Here is an 18,713-nt window from a genome sequence, read left to right on the forward strand (position 1 = left end):
GAGGATTTTCTCTGGTAGTCAGCTGTTGGTTTGTCCACCAATTTTCAATATTATTAATAGTTGACCCCAAAATTTAGCATCGTTCTATTTAATCGCCTTCAAGTAGTTCCAGTCAAGACCTTATGAGTTTGATTTGTCTTGAACACAAAATAAGTGTTTATTCTTCAAAAATGTACTCAAAAGAGGAAATAAATTCAAAGAGGTTTGTACAAGGGTTGAGTAAATAATAACTGAAATTAAATTTTGGATGAACTATCCCTTTAGTTCTGCGTTTATATTATTTAATATTATCAGAAAAATCAGCTTATTCTACTGTAAATGTGTGAATTTATTCCTCCAATGTTGGGGGTGGGGCTTTAATGCATATTAATCTACTACGTTTTGGTGTTTATCTGTAAATAATAATCAGCATTAGGAAGTATTCTAAATTTGGTCTTCTTTATTACTCCGAATATATTAATGAATTAATATTTTTTCTTCTTCAATAAACCAGATTTTGGGTTTGACATTGCGTTCCCTAATGGCGCAGATTCAATTCATTGATTCGGTTCTTTTGAACTGCTCGTTTTAAATGATTCATTCAAACAAAATCAACTCAAAGCAGTTTAGCGATCGCTTTTATCTTTGGCTGTAAATGGTTATTTTTGAAACGTTTTGAACTGTCATCGTCAACATCATGCTTCACTAGCTATACTGACAGGGTCAGAGTCTTGACCGAACCACTAGTATTCATTCCGTTTTGTCTGTTTATGATTAGTGGCTCCCGAAGTGCCAGTCAACTTTATTTTTATGAACCATCCCAGGGAACAGGGTTTCAGCAACAAACAAAAAAAATCTGCTCTTCTTGGGGAAATAAAAGTCACTAATACTACATTGGGTTTCCAGAGGGTGAGTACATTAATATAAAATGCTAATTTTGGGGGGGTCAACTATATACACTTTAAAATGCCGTTAATTTTATGAGCGACTGCTTCAGTTCGATTCGCCAGCGAGATGTCAGCCTGGCTTTGTAAACTGAAAAGATCCGATCCATAATGATTCGTTAGCGCAGCAGGGAGCTCCATGGCAGATGATGATAGCGGCAGCGGCTCCGCTTGAGCTTCTGTGCTGCTCGTCGACAGTGTTTACTATCTGGTTAACGACGTTGAAAGCTACAGCTTGATTTTTTTTCGACGTAATGTGAGAAATTCGACTAAGAAAAGGGTAACATTTTGATTCAAGTGACTCGTTACTCGTTTGTTTTGGTTAGCGAGTTCAGTGCGTCTTGACAAGGAAGTGACTACATGTATAACCTACAGTCATTGTAAATGTTATATTTTAACAAATCGAATTAAGATGTAGGCCTACGTGGTTTAAATTTTACAGTTTACTTCTTAATGTATACAAATCGCACAACAGCATCAAGGCAATCTGTTTCTTTTAGATTTGTTCAGTAGCACCAATGTTAAACTGTTGATATCCTCCTTTTTATGTTATTATGCAGAAATGGCTTGGTTCCACCATGCTTTGCGAGGCTCGGGCCAGCCAGATGCACCCACAGTGGAAGATGTGTCCCATACACAGGTCTCTATGCACACCATTACCCAGTTAGGAATGTCTGATGGACAAGGTTGGTCTACCCTTCCTTCGGTCTCCATCTCAGACTTTCCCTCTGCCTCAGGAGGAATTGTCCCCCAGCGTCTGGAAGCTCTGTCCTGCACATCTCTCAGCATGGGCTCTAGGCAAGACCCTGTGCCGCTGTCTTTTGTGACGCTTCAGGAGCAAAGATGTGTGCTCAGCTGGTTTTTGGGATGGAATGTTGCTCAGAAGCAACGCTTTCTGGAAGATCTGATCTCAAAGGCTGTACCTGGAAAGGTGTCTAGTTTATTAGACCAGCTCAATACACTACAGGTGCTTTACTTTAGGTATCTATGTCAAACCTAATAGCTTTGTCTTTGGTGGTTGATTTTTCTGCACTTAAAGGTTCAGCCACCCACCATCATGTTGATCTAAACAACTGAGAGTTTTGTTCATCTTCAGAACATAGATGAAATTTGAGAGGTGTCTCATTCTCCATAGACAGCAATGGTCCAGACTCGTCACAAAAGTCCAGAAAGGTACCACAAATATCCTCAAAACAGACCATATGTTGCAGTGGTTCAATCCTAAGATTAAGCAATGAGAAAACTTTTGTGCACACAAGAAACAAAAATAATGACTTGATTCAACAAACTTCTCCTCAGTTAGCATTCCTTCATGAGCACTGTGCAGTGACGTATACCCGATGCCTGTGCCTGTGTGAAAGTAAGTTCAGGTGAATCTGAGGCTTCTGTCAGAGGCACAACACACACAAACAAAAAGGACAATGCATGGCCTATACTGACACTAAGGAAAAGAAACTGTTGAATCAAGTCATCATTATTCTTCTGATTGAACTACTGAAGGCATGTGGTCTGTTTTGAGCATGTTTTTAGTTATTTTTCTGGACTTTGAACGTCTATGGAGGATGAGGGAGCTGTCAGATTTGATCTAAAATATTGTAATTTGTGCTCTGAAGGCAAATGAAAGTTTAAAAAATGACGAGGGGAATTTTGGTGTGACTGAACATTTTAAGGTTTAGCTTTCCTCAAAATGAAAATCTTCATAATTTACTCCCCCTCTTGCATAACACTTTTGTATCTTTAAAAGAATTTTGCCTCACTTTGCCACCCTAAACTTATTTCTTGTCATTTTTTGTTAATGTTTCAGGTGAACGATCGCCCTCCCAACATTTTTGAATGCCAGTTAAGACTGTGGACTCAGTGGTTTGATTCATGGAGTGAAGAGGAGAGAAATGCCTTTTTGAACTGCTTGGAGGAAAAGGACCCGACTTTCGTTGCGTTCTTCTATAACCAAGTTGCTGGAACGGCAGGCAGAGATTAAAAGTTTTCATAAAACAATTTTTGGTTCTTTGCCTTTTTCACTCTTGAACATGAAATCAAGTCTCTTATGGACTGCTAAAGGCTTTCAGAACAGCATAGTGACTATTTCAGATATAATGTAAAATGTTTTTTCTAAAATAAAACCTTTTTTCACCATGTACGTTTCTCCTTGAACACTTTATTTTAATGTTCACCAATAACAAAAAAAAAAGAAAATTGTCGTCATCTGCCTACCCTCACATAAGAATTTCATTAATCTTTGGAAAACATACAAGGATCATTTCAAAGGGATAGTTCACCCAAAAAAACAAAAATACGGTCTTCATTTCCCACCCTCACCCCAACCTAACAGTCTGCCTATAATCTAATGAGAATTAGTTGGCATGTAGATGCACTGTAACTTAACTTCAACAAAATGCATTAAAGGGACCATCAAAATAAAGTGATACCAATATTTTGAATAATGGTTCCTGTAACTATTGACTTCCATAGTATTTTTATTCCATAGCACTATATCTATAATTGGCTATGTTTCCATCCAATGATGTGAATTAAATTTATGTGCAAAACTGGATTATCGCATAAAAGACGTGCGAATAAAGACAAAAACAAAATCGTCACTTCCTGATTAACTGGCGCCTAATATCAACAGTAAAAACGGAATTTGCTGCAGTAGGAGAAGCTGCGTGAATTTGCGTGAGACTTGCATCTCAGAAGATGACGCCAACACGCAATGAACACGCTGTGGCGTTTGAAGGCGTGAGACGCAGAGCTCAAGACAGTTCTGGAGGTCATCAATAATATAATAACAGTTAGACTGAAACGGTTAAGGCGTTTTAGAATGACCAAAACATTTCAGATGTTTTACAGTGTGCTCAGCCTGCTGGTTTGTCCATTCACACACATTTTTATCATAACAAAATCACATGACATTTTTTTTTATGCGCATACTGGAATTTTTTTTGGTAAAATTGTTTCATAGTTTGTGCATAATTTCTTATAATTTCTACGCATCCTTAAAATTTATTCGCATCTCAGCATCAACCGTGTTTTATGCGCATATCCAAAATGTGCATAAAAATAGGTGGATAGAAACATAGCTAATGTTTACCAGTTTCCAACATTCTTCAAACTATCCTCATTTGTGTTCAACAGAACAAAACAAAAAACATGGAACAAGTGAAGTGTGAGTAAGCGATGACAGAATTGTCACTTTGGGTCTACTATCTCTTGAAAGAAAATATGAGAAAAATCTGTTCCTCTTATGAAAGTCTGTTGACCCAAAACATTCATAAAACAATAAAATAAATCTGAATTAAGATCAATACAGATCTACTGAAGAGACTTTACTGCCTTATAAAATGAGCCAAATTTGATGTGTACAGCATTCAAATTTGACCAATGAACCTCAAGCAAGAAGAATCAAAAACACTGACAAATTTTGCAAAACATTTGTTTTTATGTTCCACACAAATAAATCTCATACATGTTTGGATTAATATGAGGTCAGCTTAATACCCACAGTGAGGAACATGAATTGTTTTTCCAAATGTAACCATTTTATTTAAATGAAAGTTTATTTAAAATTAAAATGCAAGCATGCAGTTTAGAGCAGTAACAAACTGCAATTTCAAAGCGAGAGCATTTTATTTCTATTATAACCAGACTCCAAGTATATGGAGATCATTCCAAGAGCCATTCGGTGGACTGAGGTTCCCTTAAGATCAATGGAGGCTCATTAATACTTGAATCGCTGCAGGTTTCAATATACGGATAGACTTTTCCTTTCAGGTCATTGCCAGTGAACTTATAGATGATAGACTTATATTCTGCATTATATAAAGCTATCTCGTTATTTTTAAAGTCCACCTGGACTCCAATAACAGAAGGTGTTTTGGGAATGTTAAGCCGAACCTCCCTGTCATCAATAGCTACGAGCGTACCATCTCTTTTCTTCAGAATAACCCAATAGCCGGCTGAAGGGCTGTATCTCAGGATGCCTTTCCTCTGAACGGACTCTCTGGCCACTCCAACAACATAACAACTTCGTCCAGCTACCCCTATTTCCCAGTAATGCTTTCCGGTGTTGTAGCCAAATGTAGCGAGAGCTGCAATAGCCGTGTCGTAGCGCGCAGGGGTTTCGCTTACAGATTGAGGCAGTAAGGAGGTTCGTGCTTCTTTCTTATCCTGCGACAGAATGAGTCTGCGGTGGGCAGTGTTTGCGTCAAAACTCGGCCATTCTGATGGGGCACACATTGTTATTTTGTTAGTTTAGTGCAGATAGTATGGAGCCAAATCAGTCTCAAAAAATAATACATTTAAAAAATAAAATTCATACATGCACAGTACAATACACATTTACAAAATTCAATTCATAAAATCAAAACAATTCATAAATACAACAGACAGTTCGTCAATTCACAAGTAATTGATTTGTGTATTTTTGAATTGTGTTTTGAATTTGCGAATTGGATTTGCATGTTTTTGAATCGTGTTTTCAATTTATGAATTTGATTTACGTATTTTTTAATCGTGTTTTAAATTTACAAATATGATCTGTGCGTTTACGAATTGTGTTTTGAATTTAAAAATATGATGTGTATTTTTGAACTTACGAATTGGATTTGCGTTTTTTGAATCGTGGTTTGAAGTTACGAATTGGATTTGCGTATTTTGAATCGTGTTTTGAATTTACGAATTGGATTTGCATATTTTTTAATCATGGTTTGAATTTTCGAATTGGATTTGTGTATTTTTGAATTGTGGTTTGCATTTTCTAATTGGATATGCGCATTTTTGAATCATGGTTTGAATTCACGAATTGGATTTGCATATTTTGAATTGTGGTTTGAATTTTCGAATTGGATATGCATATTTTTGAATCCTGGTTTGAATTTACAAATTGGATTTGTATATTTTTGAATTTGGTTTGAATTTTCGAATTGGATTTGCATATTTTTGCATCGTGGTTTGAATTTACAAATTGGATTTGCGTATTTTTGAACTGTGGTTTGAATTTTTGAACTAGATTTGCATATTTTTGAATCGTGGTTTAAATTTATGCATTGAATTTGTGTATTTTTGAATCATGTTTTGAATTTACGAATTGGATTTGCGTATTTTTGAATTGTGGTTTGAATTTTCGAATTGGATATGCATATTTTTGAATCGTGGTTTGAATTTACAATTTGGATTTGCGTATTTTGAATCGTGAATTGAAATTATGAATTGGATTTGCATATTGTTGAATTGTGGTTTGAATTTACTAATTGGATTTGCGTATTTTTGAATTGTGGTTTGAATTTTTAAATTGGATTTGCATATATTTGAATTGTGGTTTGAATTTATGCATTGGATTTGTGTATATTTGAATCATGGTTTGAATTTACAAATATAATTTGTGTGTTTACGAATTTTGTTTAAAATTTATGAATATGATTTGTGTATTTTTGAACAAAGTTTTAAATTTTGAAATGGATTTGCATTTTTTTATATCATGCTTTGAATTTACGAATTGGATTTGCATATTTTTGAATTGTGGTTTGAATTTTCGAATTGGATATGCATATTTTTGAATCGTGGTTTGAATTTACAATTTGGATTTGCGTATTTTGAATCGTGAATTGAATTTATGAATTGAATTTGCGTATTTTTGAATTGTGGTTTGAATTTACTAATTGGATTTGTATATATTTGAATTGTGGTTTGAATTTATGCATTGGATTTGTGTATATTTGAATCATGGTTTGAATTTACAAATATAATTTGTGTGTTTACGAATTGTGTTTAAAATTTACGAATATGATTTGTGTATTTTTGAACAAAGTTTTAAATTTTGAATTGGATTTACATTTTTTTATATCATGTTTTGAATTTACGAATTGGATTTTGTGAATGTGAACTGTGTTGTGGATGTATGAATTCGATTTTCTAAATATTTTATTTCTGAGACTGATCTATAGATAGTAGCTAATTGTTTGTTTGTTTATTCTGAATATTATAACCAGACTGACAACTTACCTTTCTGAGGGCGTTCTTTTTTTTCTATATGAATTAAAACAGTAACATAATAGTACATTGTTAACTTTGAGAAGTAATAACAAATTTTTTTCCTCATAATTATATATCTTACCCTCAGCTTCTTCCAATTTCTTTTTTGTCTCATCAAGTTCTTCTTCAAGTTTTTCTTTCTCATTGACCACATCTAAAACAAAATATGAAAACTGTCATGTTTCTTTCCACATTTATCAACAGCTTTTATGTTGTTTTCCCTACATTATACTCACCCTTGTATTTCTTTTTCTCTTCTTTGAGCTCTGTCTTTATATCATCATTTTCCTTCTGTAGTTTAGTAACTTCTTTCTCCTTCTCCTGGAGTTTCTGGTTCTTCTTAGCAAGGTCTATATTTTGCGTTTCAACTGTCTTTATTAAGTCTGATAAAAGGGATTAAAATATTTATGTTCACTCTACACAAATGAACAGGTTTGAATGCTCAATAATAGATACAATTATGAAATATTAAGCAGCAGAACACATTCAAATCTGCTGATTGGGCAATGTAAAAGGATGTAGTTATAGGCAAAATTATTAACCCTCCTGTGAAATTTAGCATGATGTTTAACAGAGAGAACATAATAGTTTTAATAAGTAATTTCTACAGATTTATTTTCTCTTTGCCATAGTCACATGACATTTTACTAGTTATTTTGCTAGATACCAGTACTCAGCTTAACGTGCAATTAACAGGCTTAACTAGGTTAATTAGGAAAGTCATTGGACAAACGGTTTGTTCTGTAGCTGATCTTACAAAATTGAATTGTTAAGGAGGCTAATAATATTGAAACAAATGTTTTTAATTATAAAAGACTATCTTCAGAATAAAAAAAAAAGTGAAGAAATTCTGTGAAAATTTCCTTGCTCTGTTAAATATCACAAAAATACTTCAAATTTCACAGGAGGTCATATAATTTTGCCTTCAACTGTATGTAAAAACGAAGATACTGAGCATGTGAACTTGATAACATGGAGCCAGAAATGTGCAAATATTACCACACCCTTGATTTCATCTTGCAATTTATTTTGCAAATTATTTTTCTCCTCTGTGATTTTCTTAAGTTCATCATCATGTTGCTTCTGCTTCTGAACTAAAACAAACAAACAAAAAGACTGAATTACAATACAGCATATTGCATGTGATAAATTGTGACAATTAATTCGTTCATTTTCCGTCAGCTTTAGTCATCAGGGCTCAACACAGCAGAATGAACAAGCAACTTATCTAGCATTTGTTTTAAGCAGCGGATGCCCTTCCAGCTGCAACCCAGTACTGGAAAACACCCATAAACCCTCACGTTCACACTCATACACTACGGCCAATTTACTCTATTCAATTCACCTATAGCGCATGTCTTTGGACTGTGGGGGAAACCGGAGCACCCTGAGAAAACACACGCGAACATGGGGAGAACATGAAAACTCCACACAGAAATGCCAACTGGCTCAGCTGGGACAGGAATGAGCGACCTTCTTGCTGTGAGGTGACAGTGCTAACCCTGAGCCATTGTGTCACCCAAATTGTGAAAATATAATAGGTAAATAGTTGATTTCCTTCAATTTTCTATTGACAATTCTGTAATTATTCATGACTAGATGTTATTCTTACCCAAGCGCTCATTTTCAGCATCTGCTTTCTTCAGTTTTTCTTTGGTGGTTGCAAGTTGCTGGTCCTTTATTTTAAGATCGGTCTCTAGTTCTGAAAAACAAAAGAGTTCATATTTATTAACATGATGAATGAACCGATGAGCCAAATATTCCACATTTAAATAATTTCACTGACCTTTGCTTTTCTCTTTCACTCTTCCAAGCTCCTCTTTCAAACTGTCACGTTGATCTTTCACTACATTAATATATTCATCCTTCTCCTTCAGCAGCACATCTTTTTTAGCAAGTGCATCATCCTTCATTTGCAATTTGTCATTTAAAGCTAAAAGAAAAAAAGTGCAGGCAGAAAAATTACATGAAAAATAACATTAAAATTGCATTAAAAACATGAAACAATCTAATCAATTATGTGAAAACCACAATAGCCTTCGCATATATTTTAGTATTTTCCATATGATTTACAGAAGAAACCTTCTAAAATGCCATTTATATATATTCATCAGGCCTATTTATAACAAAAAAAAATACAGCATATTAAAATGATATATTTAAAGATCACAGTGCAGCCCCAAAATAGAAATTAATTGTCATTTTAAATCTTTAACAGTTGCCACTGTCCTTAAAACCCTTGGTATTGACCTGTTTTTTCAATAATTTTAAATATAATGTTAAGTATGATCACTTGTTCTTTTATAGATTTTAAAGTATAATCTGTTATGTATAAGTATTAAAAATAAAACAAAAATAAAATCTTGAACACAAAATCAACTCAATATTCATTAATTCAATAATGAAAGAATAATGAATTAAGACTATTGAGCTGATTATGTGTTCAATATATTACTTTTGTACTGCTTAGATATTCCATGGAGTCATTTGACCAAAGTGTTTAAACAACTCCAGACACACTTAAACTCTGTCACTCTGATGAAGGCAAGTGTTTGCTGAAACACGTATGTGCAGTTTTAATGGAATACTTACTCCCAGGGCCATTTATATTGACGTTGATATTTAGCCGCACCAATGGCACCATGTTGGTGTTTCGTAACATCTAGTTTTTATGAGGTGGGTTGTTAGCTCAACCCCCAACCTGGAGGACCAGGACATACACACATACACTACGGACAATTTAGCTTACCCAATTCACCTACACCACGTGTTTGTGGGGGATACTGGAGCACACAGAGGAAACCCACACGAACACGGGGAGAACATGCAAACTTCAACTGACCCAGCCGGGGCTCAAACTAGCGACCTTCTTACTGTGAGGCGACAACGCTACCCACTGCGCCACCGTGTCACCCCATTTTAATGGAATAGCCATGTTAATAAAGGCTTTTAAAATAATTTTTCACTTTTTTTCCGAGTGTGTGGAACTTAGAATTTTGCTGTTTATCTTTATGCATCCCTTACCCAAAGAGCACTGACACATTAATTACCCATCAAGCACTCTTTGTTTGATCTGGGATTTTTATAAAATTTAGACACTTTTACTTTAATATTTATTAACTAATAATATTCACTTTAACTTTGCATGTATTTTTGTTTGCTATATAATTTGTACGACACACCAAACTGTCAACATCTCATAATTTCTGCAGTCAAAAGCTCATAATAAAACGAATCCCATGTTTTTGGTGTTTTGTGTGGTCTTACCGGCGATTTCGTTTTCTGCTTTCTTTAGTGCGTTGTTTTTCTCATCTGTGATTTTATCTATTTCATCATTCAGACTGTTCAGCTTTTTGACTAAAACGAAAGAGAAGCAATAATTATTGGAATGACAACAATGCAATATGGAATCAAACATGAATGTAAGGTTGTTTCATTTTTGCATGTGCAGTTTTTCTAGCAACAATGGATAGTTTTCTTACTCAATGCGGCGTTTTCAGCATTTGTCTTCTCCAGTTTGTCTTCAGTGTTGGCAAGCTGCTGATTCTTTCTGTTAATTTGTTTCTCCAGTGCTGCAAAAATATTTATTTTATATGAAAAAAATGTCTTTCATATATTATTTATAGTACAGTTTCAGCTGGAAACATACATGCGATCTGATCGTCTGATTCTTGCTGTAGTTTTTTCAGCTTTTGTTTGCTTTCTTCAACCTCCTTCTCTAATTTCTGTATCTTGTCCTCTGTTAATAAATACAGAAGCGGCATGTAAATAACAATATAATAAAATATGGACAGTTACTCATTCCTGAAATACAATAATAATACAATACATCCACCTTTTCTTGTGTACTTACTCAGATCCTGACCGCAGTTGGCCTTCAACATCAAAATCTCTTTTTCTTTGTCGTCTATTTGTTTCTTCAGACCTAAAAAACATCAACAAAACAACTTTTAATGAGTCTTTGCTTCTTCTTTCACTAAAAGGAATAATCAGCAATCTTTTGATGCAATATTGATAGATTAAAGTTGAAGCACCATTGATTTCCCGTGTGTATTTCTCTTGCATTTGTGTTTGTCCTTGCTTTAGTCTAGACATCGATTCCTTTAGAGACATTATATTCAGGGCTGTAGAAGAAAACATTTTCATTTTTTCATTTGGGAGAGTGACTTGTATTAATATTATATTTCAGTTCATATATTTCCTGCTAATCAAACCAGTGATTTGGTGTTACTATTTAACTCAAAGCAACAGGAATGCTATCGTTAAACAGATTAAAAGAACGACCACAGGTTTATTACTTTAAAAGGAAATTAAACTCACCCAGTCCAAGCCCATTCTCAGAGTTTTGCAACTCACTGAGCAGAACATTTAATTTAGCTTCCAGTCCTTAATGAAGAGAGCAACATTAATAACCGATGTGTTCAAAGAGAAGAAATGAATGAGAGTACTCATACTGATTAGTTGAAACTCACTCTGAATCTTTTTGGAATTGTCTTCAGTTGGGTTTTCTTGGAGTTTCCAGATCTCACTTAGTAACTGAAGTACATCCAGAGCTGTAAAAAACCAAGTGTTAGTGTGCGGCGGTCTCTCTTCAGATGAAGAAAGGTTGCAGTTAAACTGAACTCACTTTTGGCAGATGTGGATCCTTGAGCTCTTAATTCCCGCTTTGCCTCCTCCAATTCCATTTCTTTTTCTTCCAGTTCTTCTCTCAATCCTGACAGAAATTAAAACACATTAAGGTGAAAGATTGAGTTTTGGTTATTCTGAACTATAAGATGTAAAGGTTTTAAAAGGAGTTTTTTTTGCAGTGATTCCACAGAAGAAACATTTTGTTCAACATTTCTTTGAAGAGCATTTTTGAACATTTTTTCTTTTTCTTAATGTCAGGAAGACTTTAATGCTTTAACCCTTTAAGGTCTACTGCTTGAAAACATTTTTTTTTTGGCCCACATCTTGTACTAAATGCTGACAAAACTCTGATAAATAGTAATAAGTAATTAATATAATAATGATAACCTATAGGTCAACCAGGTGGTTATGATCCCTGTTAAAGGGCTAAAGAACATTTTTTCCACTTTAAATACATTTTTGTGTGATACTGTATACTATAAAATCTGTCAAAAATGCTTCACAAATGCAAAAATAGTTTTTTGTATATGAAAAAATAAGCATAACAATTAATTTGGAAAAATATATTTAATTTTAATTCATTTGAAAACCCATATATATATATATATATATATATATATATATATATATATATATATATATATATATATATATATATATATATATATATATATATACATACATACAATTGAAGTCAGAATTATTAGCCCCCCGTTTATTTTTTTCCCCAATTACTGTTTAACGGAGAGAAGATTTTTTTCAACACATTTCTAAACATAATAGTGTTAATAATTCATCTCTAATAACCGAATTATTTTATCTTTGTCATGATGACAGTAAATAATATTTGACTAGATATTCTTCAAGACACTTCTATACAGCTTAAAGTGACATTTAAAGGCTTAACTAGGTTAATTAGGTTAACTAGGCAGGTTAGGTTAATTAGGCAAGTTATTGTATAATGATGGTTTGTTCTGTAGACAGTCGGAAATAATAAGAGGCTAATAATTTTGACCTTAATGGTTCATAAAAAATTTATGGTTAATAAAAAACTGCTTTTATTCTAGCTTAAATAAAACAAATAAGACGCTCTCCAGAAGAAAAAGTATTATCAGACATACTGTGAAAATTACTTTGCTCTGTTAAACATCATTTGGGAAATATAAAAAAAAAAGAAAGAAAAAAAATCATAGGGGGTCTAATAATTCTGACTTTAACTGTACATAACGTTGAAGAGAAAACAATTAGAAAAATTATATTTCTATTATTGAACATTTTAATTATAACTAATACATAGTAATTGAACATTTTGATGTTTAACAGAGAAAGGTTTTTTCCCCACAGTATTTCCTATAAATTTTTTCTTCTGGTGAAATATATATATATATATATATTTTTTTGTTTAGGCTGGAATAAGGCTGGAATAAAATAAGTAAAAAAACAATTTTTATTAATTAACAAATTTTTTTTAAATCTTATAAAAATATTTGAAGAGTTTAGATGCAAAAACCTCTAAATGCCGTCCGAAACTTTCCTCTAAAATTTGTATTTTTATCAAGCTCCTGTGTGTGTTCAGTAATATCACTTTTATGGCAAAGAAAAAGTCCTTTTTCTAGTCTTTAAAGTAAAATCACTTAACATAAACAAAGAAAGCTGATTTTTTGGCTGCATTTTTTAATGGCTTCAGAACAAAAAACACGGTTGTCCAGTGATTTGCCTAATCAACTAAACTTGCTTAGTTAACCTTTTTAATCTAGTTAAGCCTTTAAACTGCACTTTATAATAAAAGATTTATTATTAGAATAGAGTTATTATTAAAAATAAGTTATTAAATTATTTTTAAAAATGTGTTGAAAAATCTTCTCTCCTTTAAACAGCAATTGGAAAATAAAAATAGCATTACAAGTCATATCTTTTTTTCTTTAAATAAGTTCCCCTTTCAACTTTTTATATACGTCCTGCTTGAATCTGATTTTAATTTGGATGTCTAAATGTAGAGTAAGTTCATGTGATACTACACCATAGATATTTACATTAGCTGTTGTTGTCTACTGGAAGGAATGCATCAATAAAGCCGCCGTTTTAGTACAAGGTAGCGCTCCTTTGAAATGAATGTAGCACCAAGGTGAAGTTGAGGACTGGCCATCCGTAGCCATAGATATGTAAACATATACACACATATATCTATGATCGGGAGTTTCCCCAGTGGTCAGTATGCAAATATCTTTTTAAATTACGAAAATTATAATTTACATCACAATAATACAAGTTTCTAGCACCACAGCGTCTTGTTGTCATATTTCATTTACATTGTTTGCTGATTTTATTCAACAACACTAGCATTAAGCCTAGAATTTAGTGCAGTTGGTGCCACTTTGCCATATGGTCAGTGCAGTAAGTGACTGTATTATCATCAACACTTGTTTAGCACAAAAGTTCATACAAAATTGAAACAATAAAATAAAATCTTACTTATGAAATGTTTTGCCTTTATGCTTTGTTTTCTTTGTTTGCTCATTACTACACCCGTATGCAACACAAATATCCAGCATCTTCACATTGACTTAAGTCTTGACTAGTGCAGTTGAATGACATTTGTCCTGGGAGCCCTGTACAAATGTGGCGATGCCATTGACGCATACTCAGGGTCAGTATGCGATATCTAGTGTATACATCTATGATACTAGACTCAATAGACACCTCAACAGACACCTTCATTACCTGGGAATCCTTGTGCAATCTGCCTATCCAGGTTCTCCACTTCATCGATTAGGGCTTTAATATAAAAAGCTAAAAACACCAACATTGCACAGTAAGATCAAAGTGACAATATACTATAAGGGTTAAGTATACTTGGACAAGTTTTAACATGATATGTTACATTTTGTGTGTATTTTGTTGCATTAATTATAATGTTTTGTGTGCATTTTATCACTGAAAACCAATGCTTCACTCACCCTTCTGAAGAATATCACTGTTCAGTTTAGAAATGGTTGCGTTATACTCCGCCTGCATTTCTGCAACACAAGCAGTGAATGTTTTGTTCTATCCAAATGTTATGAGAGAAAAATATTCTTGCAGCAGATTGAGAGATAACATACCTTCATATTTCTTCTGGAGTTCAGGGCATTCAGAAGTGCTCACACAATTTTTTTTCAGCTCTAGCGAGAGATAAAATAAGAAAGATGGTGTTTTATAGAGTATAGAGTATTCCAGAAGGTGTTTGTGTAATGTGTTAGCTTACTTTCATTCTCCTTGGCAATTTCTTCATTTTCTTCCTCCTTTTTAATTAGTTTCCTTTCAAGATCTAAAAAGAACAGCAGCAAGTTGTTGGATGTTAACTTTTATTATAATTAAAAATAACGTTTAATAGTTAACAATTAATAGTTGCCTGTATTGAATCACCTTCAATTCACCTTTATTTGTATAGCGCTTTTACAATGTAGATTGTGTCAAAGCAGCTTCACATAGAAGATCATAGTAAATCATAAGTAAGCGTTTGAATTTCACTATGCGGCTTTGATTTTTACTTGGACAACTTTAATGTTGAAAAAAGTTTAACAAAGTGACTTTTATTGACATTTTTAGTAGTTTGAATCATTATATTATCTGGGTTATGTAAATTACAATATAAAAACCGGGTATTGAGCTGTCTGAACTTCTTATGTTATTTCCATGTATATTATTTTCTTTTACAATATATTATTTAAAGTACTAAAATAGTTATTGAAAGTCACTTTGCTTAACTACAGAGTTACATGTTGAACATCAAAATTTGACAGATAGGAAATCACATAATTCAAAAGCATAAATAAAAACTGAATCACGAAGATACTGCCAAGTGTTAATTAACACATATTTCTACCAGTGTATTGTGACTGATGATGGATGAACTGAATGAAACTCACCAGTTATTCTGGCATTTAGTTGTGATTCTTTTTCTTGTGCTTGCTTTTTCAAGGTCCTCACTTCGTCTATGAGATTGTTGATCTTAGTAACTAAAGGGGAAATGATCAGGTTACACATTATACAGCAATGATCTGAAGTTTAGATCAGACACTGGCAGACAAAAAGTGCACAGATGAATGTTTGACCATTTACTCCTTATCAATTATAAAATCATGCACTGTTTTCTGATTGGATGAATCACTCTGTATGATTTGGTTCACTTACCTTGTCGTGCTAGTAAGGCATTCTTCTCTTTCAGTGATGTACTGGTATCATCCAATTCCTGGTTACTCTGTTTTAGTTGTTCTTCAAGGTCTGTGACGGAGAAATAAAAATTATTATCGTTTTTATAAGTTATTATAAATAAAATATAAAGGTATTACAATTTACTAATTGACTATAAAATTAGGTAATAGATTGTTGTTGAATTAATGAGACTGTGATGAAAATAAGGGAAAATTATTAGTTTTAGAATTATTATTATTTTTCAACAAATTCCCTTATGCTGACATTTCTTTTGCAGCTTAATGTACAATTTAAAGGCTTAACTAGATTAATTGTGTTAACTAGGCAAGTTTTATTAGACAAGTGAGTCATTGGAAAAGTGTTTTGTCTGTGTAGCCAATCAGGAAAAAAATCATTAAATAGGAGCTAATAATATTGACCCTAAAATATTTTATTTAATTTAGCCAAACTAAAAGAAATAAGACTTTCTCCAGAAGAATGCTGTGTGAATGCTCTGGTAATCATAACTTGTGAAATATTTGAAAAAGAATAACAATTTCACAGGAGGGCTAATAATTTTGCCTTCAACTGTATGTGTATGAAACCTTTAATCTTCTTCTTGGCGGTCCCTTCAGCTGTGCTTATTTGTGTTTTCAACGATGAAACTTCATTCTTGAGTTGAGCAATGTCTCTTTCTGCAAATCAAGAATTTCAATAACAACGTGAAAGTCTCTTCTCTTTGTTTCAGCTCCTAAAACTGAAGGTTTAACTCACTTAGTTTGCTGACGTCTCCGGTTGCAGTAGCTAATTCTTTGTTCTTTTCATTCAGCAATTGCTCCTTCTTGTCCAGTTCCCTCTGGAGCTCTGTCAAAAGTCAATATGCATGTAGCAATTATCCAAGCTAAGCAGTTTTATTATTTTTTTTAATTTGTGTATTATTTAAAGCTCTTTAAAAGTATTGAAAGGTATAAATGCCAACCAGCTTTCTGAATCTGAGCTTGTGTTTTCACCGTTTGCAGCATTTCCCTTATCCAGGACACATCAGCCTGAAGAGCCAAGATTTGCAGCACTGTGACAGACAAAAAAATAAGGCAAATCCGAATATGGATTGAATAATTTTAAATAGCATAAAGGTCTGTTCAAACTAAGAATGATATTTGTGATGATTAATATACTTGCGTCTACATCAATAAATTCTAACATTCTGTTTTGTGTGATTTCATTTTGTTGTCTGCTGCTTTAGGTGCTTGAGTTCCTTAAAGCAGGATAGATTTCTTCTTCCTACATTAAGACATATTTTTATTTTGACACTCTCCACATTTTCTATCAATATATTTCTGCTAAAACATGCATTCTGGTATTCTTCATCACTATACCCTTCTGTATACATGCGTCCTTCGTCAGCCAGTTTAAGACACATCTAAGAATCTTTTTTATTTATTTATTATAACCCTTATTATTTATTTGTCAAGTGTTACTTGATTTCTTTAAACTCTTTCTAATTTTTTTTATTGCACTGTAAAAAATGCAGACACACAACTCTTTCAGTTGAGTTCCACACAACTACTTCATATTCATTCACTCCTTCATTTTAAATTTCTTTACAACAAAGATTGACAATGTTTTCTCTTCCATTGCCGGTGATTCTGATTCCACATATGTTGAGCCATCACCTTCAGTTCTTCCTGCTTCTGGCTTCTCGACTTTTAACATAGCTGATTATGATTTTATTGCGAAAACTGTTAAGTCACTGAACTCTTCATCCTGTGTTCTTGATCCTTTCCCAACTTCTGTTCCGAAGAACTGTCTCTCAGTGTTCGTGCCCCACATTACCACAATTGTGAATGCTTTACTTAGCACTGGTTTTATTGAAACTCATTTGAAAACTGCTGCTGTTATATCGATTTTAAAAAAGCCTGGCAGTGACTCCTCTGATCTGACTAATTATCTGCCGATTTCTAATCTACCTTTCTGGCGAAGGTTCTTGAGCGGGTGGTCATGGGGCAACTGCAAGAACACCTGCAAGCATACGCTCTGTTTGATGCATTTCAGTTGGGTTTTAGATCAGGACATAGCACGGAAACTGCGTTAGTTAAGGTCGTTAATCACCTTCTCCTGATTGCTGATTCAGGGGTTTGTGGTATTTTAGTGCTTTTAGACTTAAACGCAGCTTTTGATACAATTTCTCATAGCATACTGTTGGACAGACTTCATAATTTGGTTGGTGTGGATGGGATCATGCTAAATTGGTTTAAATCCTATCTTTCTGGACTTTCACAGTTTATCTATGTGGGGGGTCACAGATCACGTACTGTTCTTTTACATCATGATGTCCCCTAAGGGTCAGTACTTGGTCCACTTCTCTTTAGTATTTATATGTTGCCTCTTGGTCAAATCCTGCAAAAATTTGGGATTAGATCTCATTGTTATGCCGATGACACACAGATCTATATTAACACTTCTCCTAATTCATCGGCATCAATGTCATGGCTTAACGCTTGCTTAACTGAAATTAAAGCTTGGATGCAACATAATTATCTTAAACTAAATAGTTCAAAAACAGAGATTTTTTGGTTGGCACTCCCTCTAACATCAAGAGGTGTAGTGAACTGGAGTTAACAGTTGATGGGTCAGTCTTATCACCATCTCCGCAGGTGCATAATCTAGGTGTTCTCCTTGACTCTCAGCTTAATCTGAAGCCTCATTTTAAACATTTAACTAAAATGGTCTTTTATCATCTTCGAAATATAGCCCGCTTACACCCTTTCCTCTCAAGGCCTGACGCTGAAAGACTTGTCCATGCCTTTATCACGTCTCGCTTGGATTTTTTCAATTCTCTGTTCGGAGGGTTACCAGCTAATTCTCTCAAGATTTTACAATACATCCAAAATTATGCAGCGCGTGTTTGTTGACACATACATCATCTCGGTCTCACATCACTCCTGTACTCCAACAGCTTCA

General features: G+C 33.6%; 2 protein-coding genes across 3 annotated transcripts in view; one reads left to right on the forward strand and one right to left on the reverse strand.

Moving 5' to 3' along the window:
- Positions 1 to 604: 604 nt before the first annotated feature.
- c2h14orf119 (chromosome 2 C14orf119 homolog) lies at positions 605 to 3,060 on the forward strand. 2 transcript variants are annotated; one of them, XM_056467521.1, is made up of 3 exons: positions 605 to 888; positions 1,484 to 1,890; positions 2,728 to 3,060. In XM_056467521.1, the coding sequence occupies exons 2-3, from the start codon at positions 1,486 to 1,488 to the stop codon at positions 2,899 to 2,901; spliced, it is 579 nt and encodes a 192-aa protein (XP_056323496.1). In that variant the 5' UTR covers positions 605 to 888; positions 1,484 to 1,485; the 3' UTR covers positions 2,902 to 3,060. The 2 variants fall into 2 exon arrangements, with proteins under 2 accessions (XP_056323496.1, XP_056323488.1); XM_056467513.1 differs by lacking the exon at positions 605 to 888 and adding an exon at positions 1,019 to 1,203.
- Positions 3,061 to 4,339: 1,279 nt separating this feature from the next.
- Positions 4,340 to 18,713, reverse strand: part of LOC130246141 (paramyosin-like) — a 28,573-nt gene continuing 14,199 nt past the window's right edge. Inside the window, exons 20-43 of the mRNA XM_056479036.1 lie at positions 16,732 to 16,821; positions 16,527 to 16,616; positions 16,358 to 16,447; positions 15,753 to 15,842; positions 15,488 to 15,577; positions 14,824 to 14,886; positions 14,681 to 14,740; positions 14,537 to 14,596; positions 14,301 to 14,369; positions 11,578 to 11,664; positions 11,423 to 11,503; positions 11,271 to 11,336; positions 10,985 to 11,074; positions 10,804 to 10,875; positions 10,600 to 10,689; positions 10,433 to 10,522; positions 10,218 to 10,307; positions 8,737 to 8,883; positions 8,563 to 8,652; positions 7,955 to 8,044; positions 7,187 to 7,333; positions 7,033 to 7,104; positions 6,921 to 6,944; positions 4,340 to 5,140 (exon numbers count right to left, since the gene is read on the reverse strand). Of these exons, the coding sequence (XP_056335011.1) occupies positions 4,584 to 5,140; positions 6,921 to 6,944; positions 7,033 to 7,104; positions 7,187 to 7,333; positions 7,955 to 8,044; positions 8,563 to 8,652; positions 8,737 to 8,883; positions 10,218 to 10,307; positions 10,433 to 10,522; positions 10,600 to 10,689; positions 10,804 to 10,875; positions 10,985 to 11,074; positions 11,271 to 11,336; positions 11,423 to 11,503; positions 11,578 to 11,664; positions 14,301 to 14,369; positions 14,537 to 14,596; positions 14,681 to 14,740; positions 14,824 to 14,886; positions 15,488 to 15,577; positions 15,753 to 15,842; positions 16,358 to 16,447; positions 16,527 to 16,616; positions 16,732 to 16,821 (2,495 nt within the window). The 3' untranslated portion in view covers positions 4,340 to 4,583. The remainder of the gene's footprint in view (positions 5,141 to 6,920; positions 6,945 to 7,032; positions 7,105 to 7,186; positions 7,334 to 7,954; positions 8,045 to 8,562; positions 8,653 to 8,736; positions 8,884 to 10,217; positions 10,308 to 10,432; positions 10,523 to 10,599; positions 10,690 to 10,803; positions 10,876 to 10,984; positions 11,075 to 11,270; positions 11,337 to 11,422; positions 11,504 to 11,577; positions 11,665 to 14,300; positions 14,370 to 14,536; positions 14,597 to 14,680; positions 14,741 to 14,823; positions 14,887 to 15,487; positions 15,578 to 15,752; positions 15,843 to 16,357; positions 16,448 to 16,526; positions 16,617 to 16,731; positions 16,822 to 18,713) is intronic.

Source organism: Danio aesculapii, chromosome 2 (genome assembly GCF_903798145.1).
Source record: "Danio aesculapii chromosome 2, fDanAes4.1, whole genome shotgun sequence".
Classification (NCBI taxonomy): Eukaryota; Metazoa; Chordata; class Actinopteri; order Cypriniformes; family Danionidae; genus Danio; species Danio aesculapii.

Excerpts from the sequence above, each read along its gene's own strand:
- c2h14orf119 (XM_056467521.1), top strand. The coding sequence starts at position 1,486 with ATGGCTTGGTTCCACCATGCTTTGCGAGGCTCGGGCCAGCCAGATGCA. Across the intron at positions 1,891-2,727 it reads ACCAGCTCAATACACTACAG|GTGAACGATCGCCCTCCCAA; the intron begins GTGCTTTACTTT and ends TTAATGTTTCAG.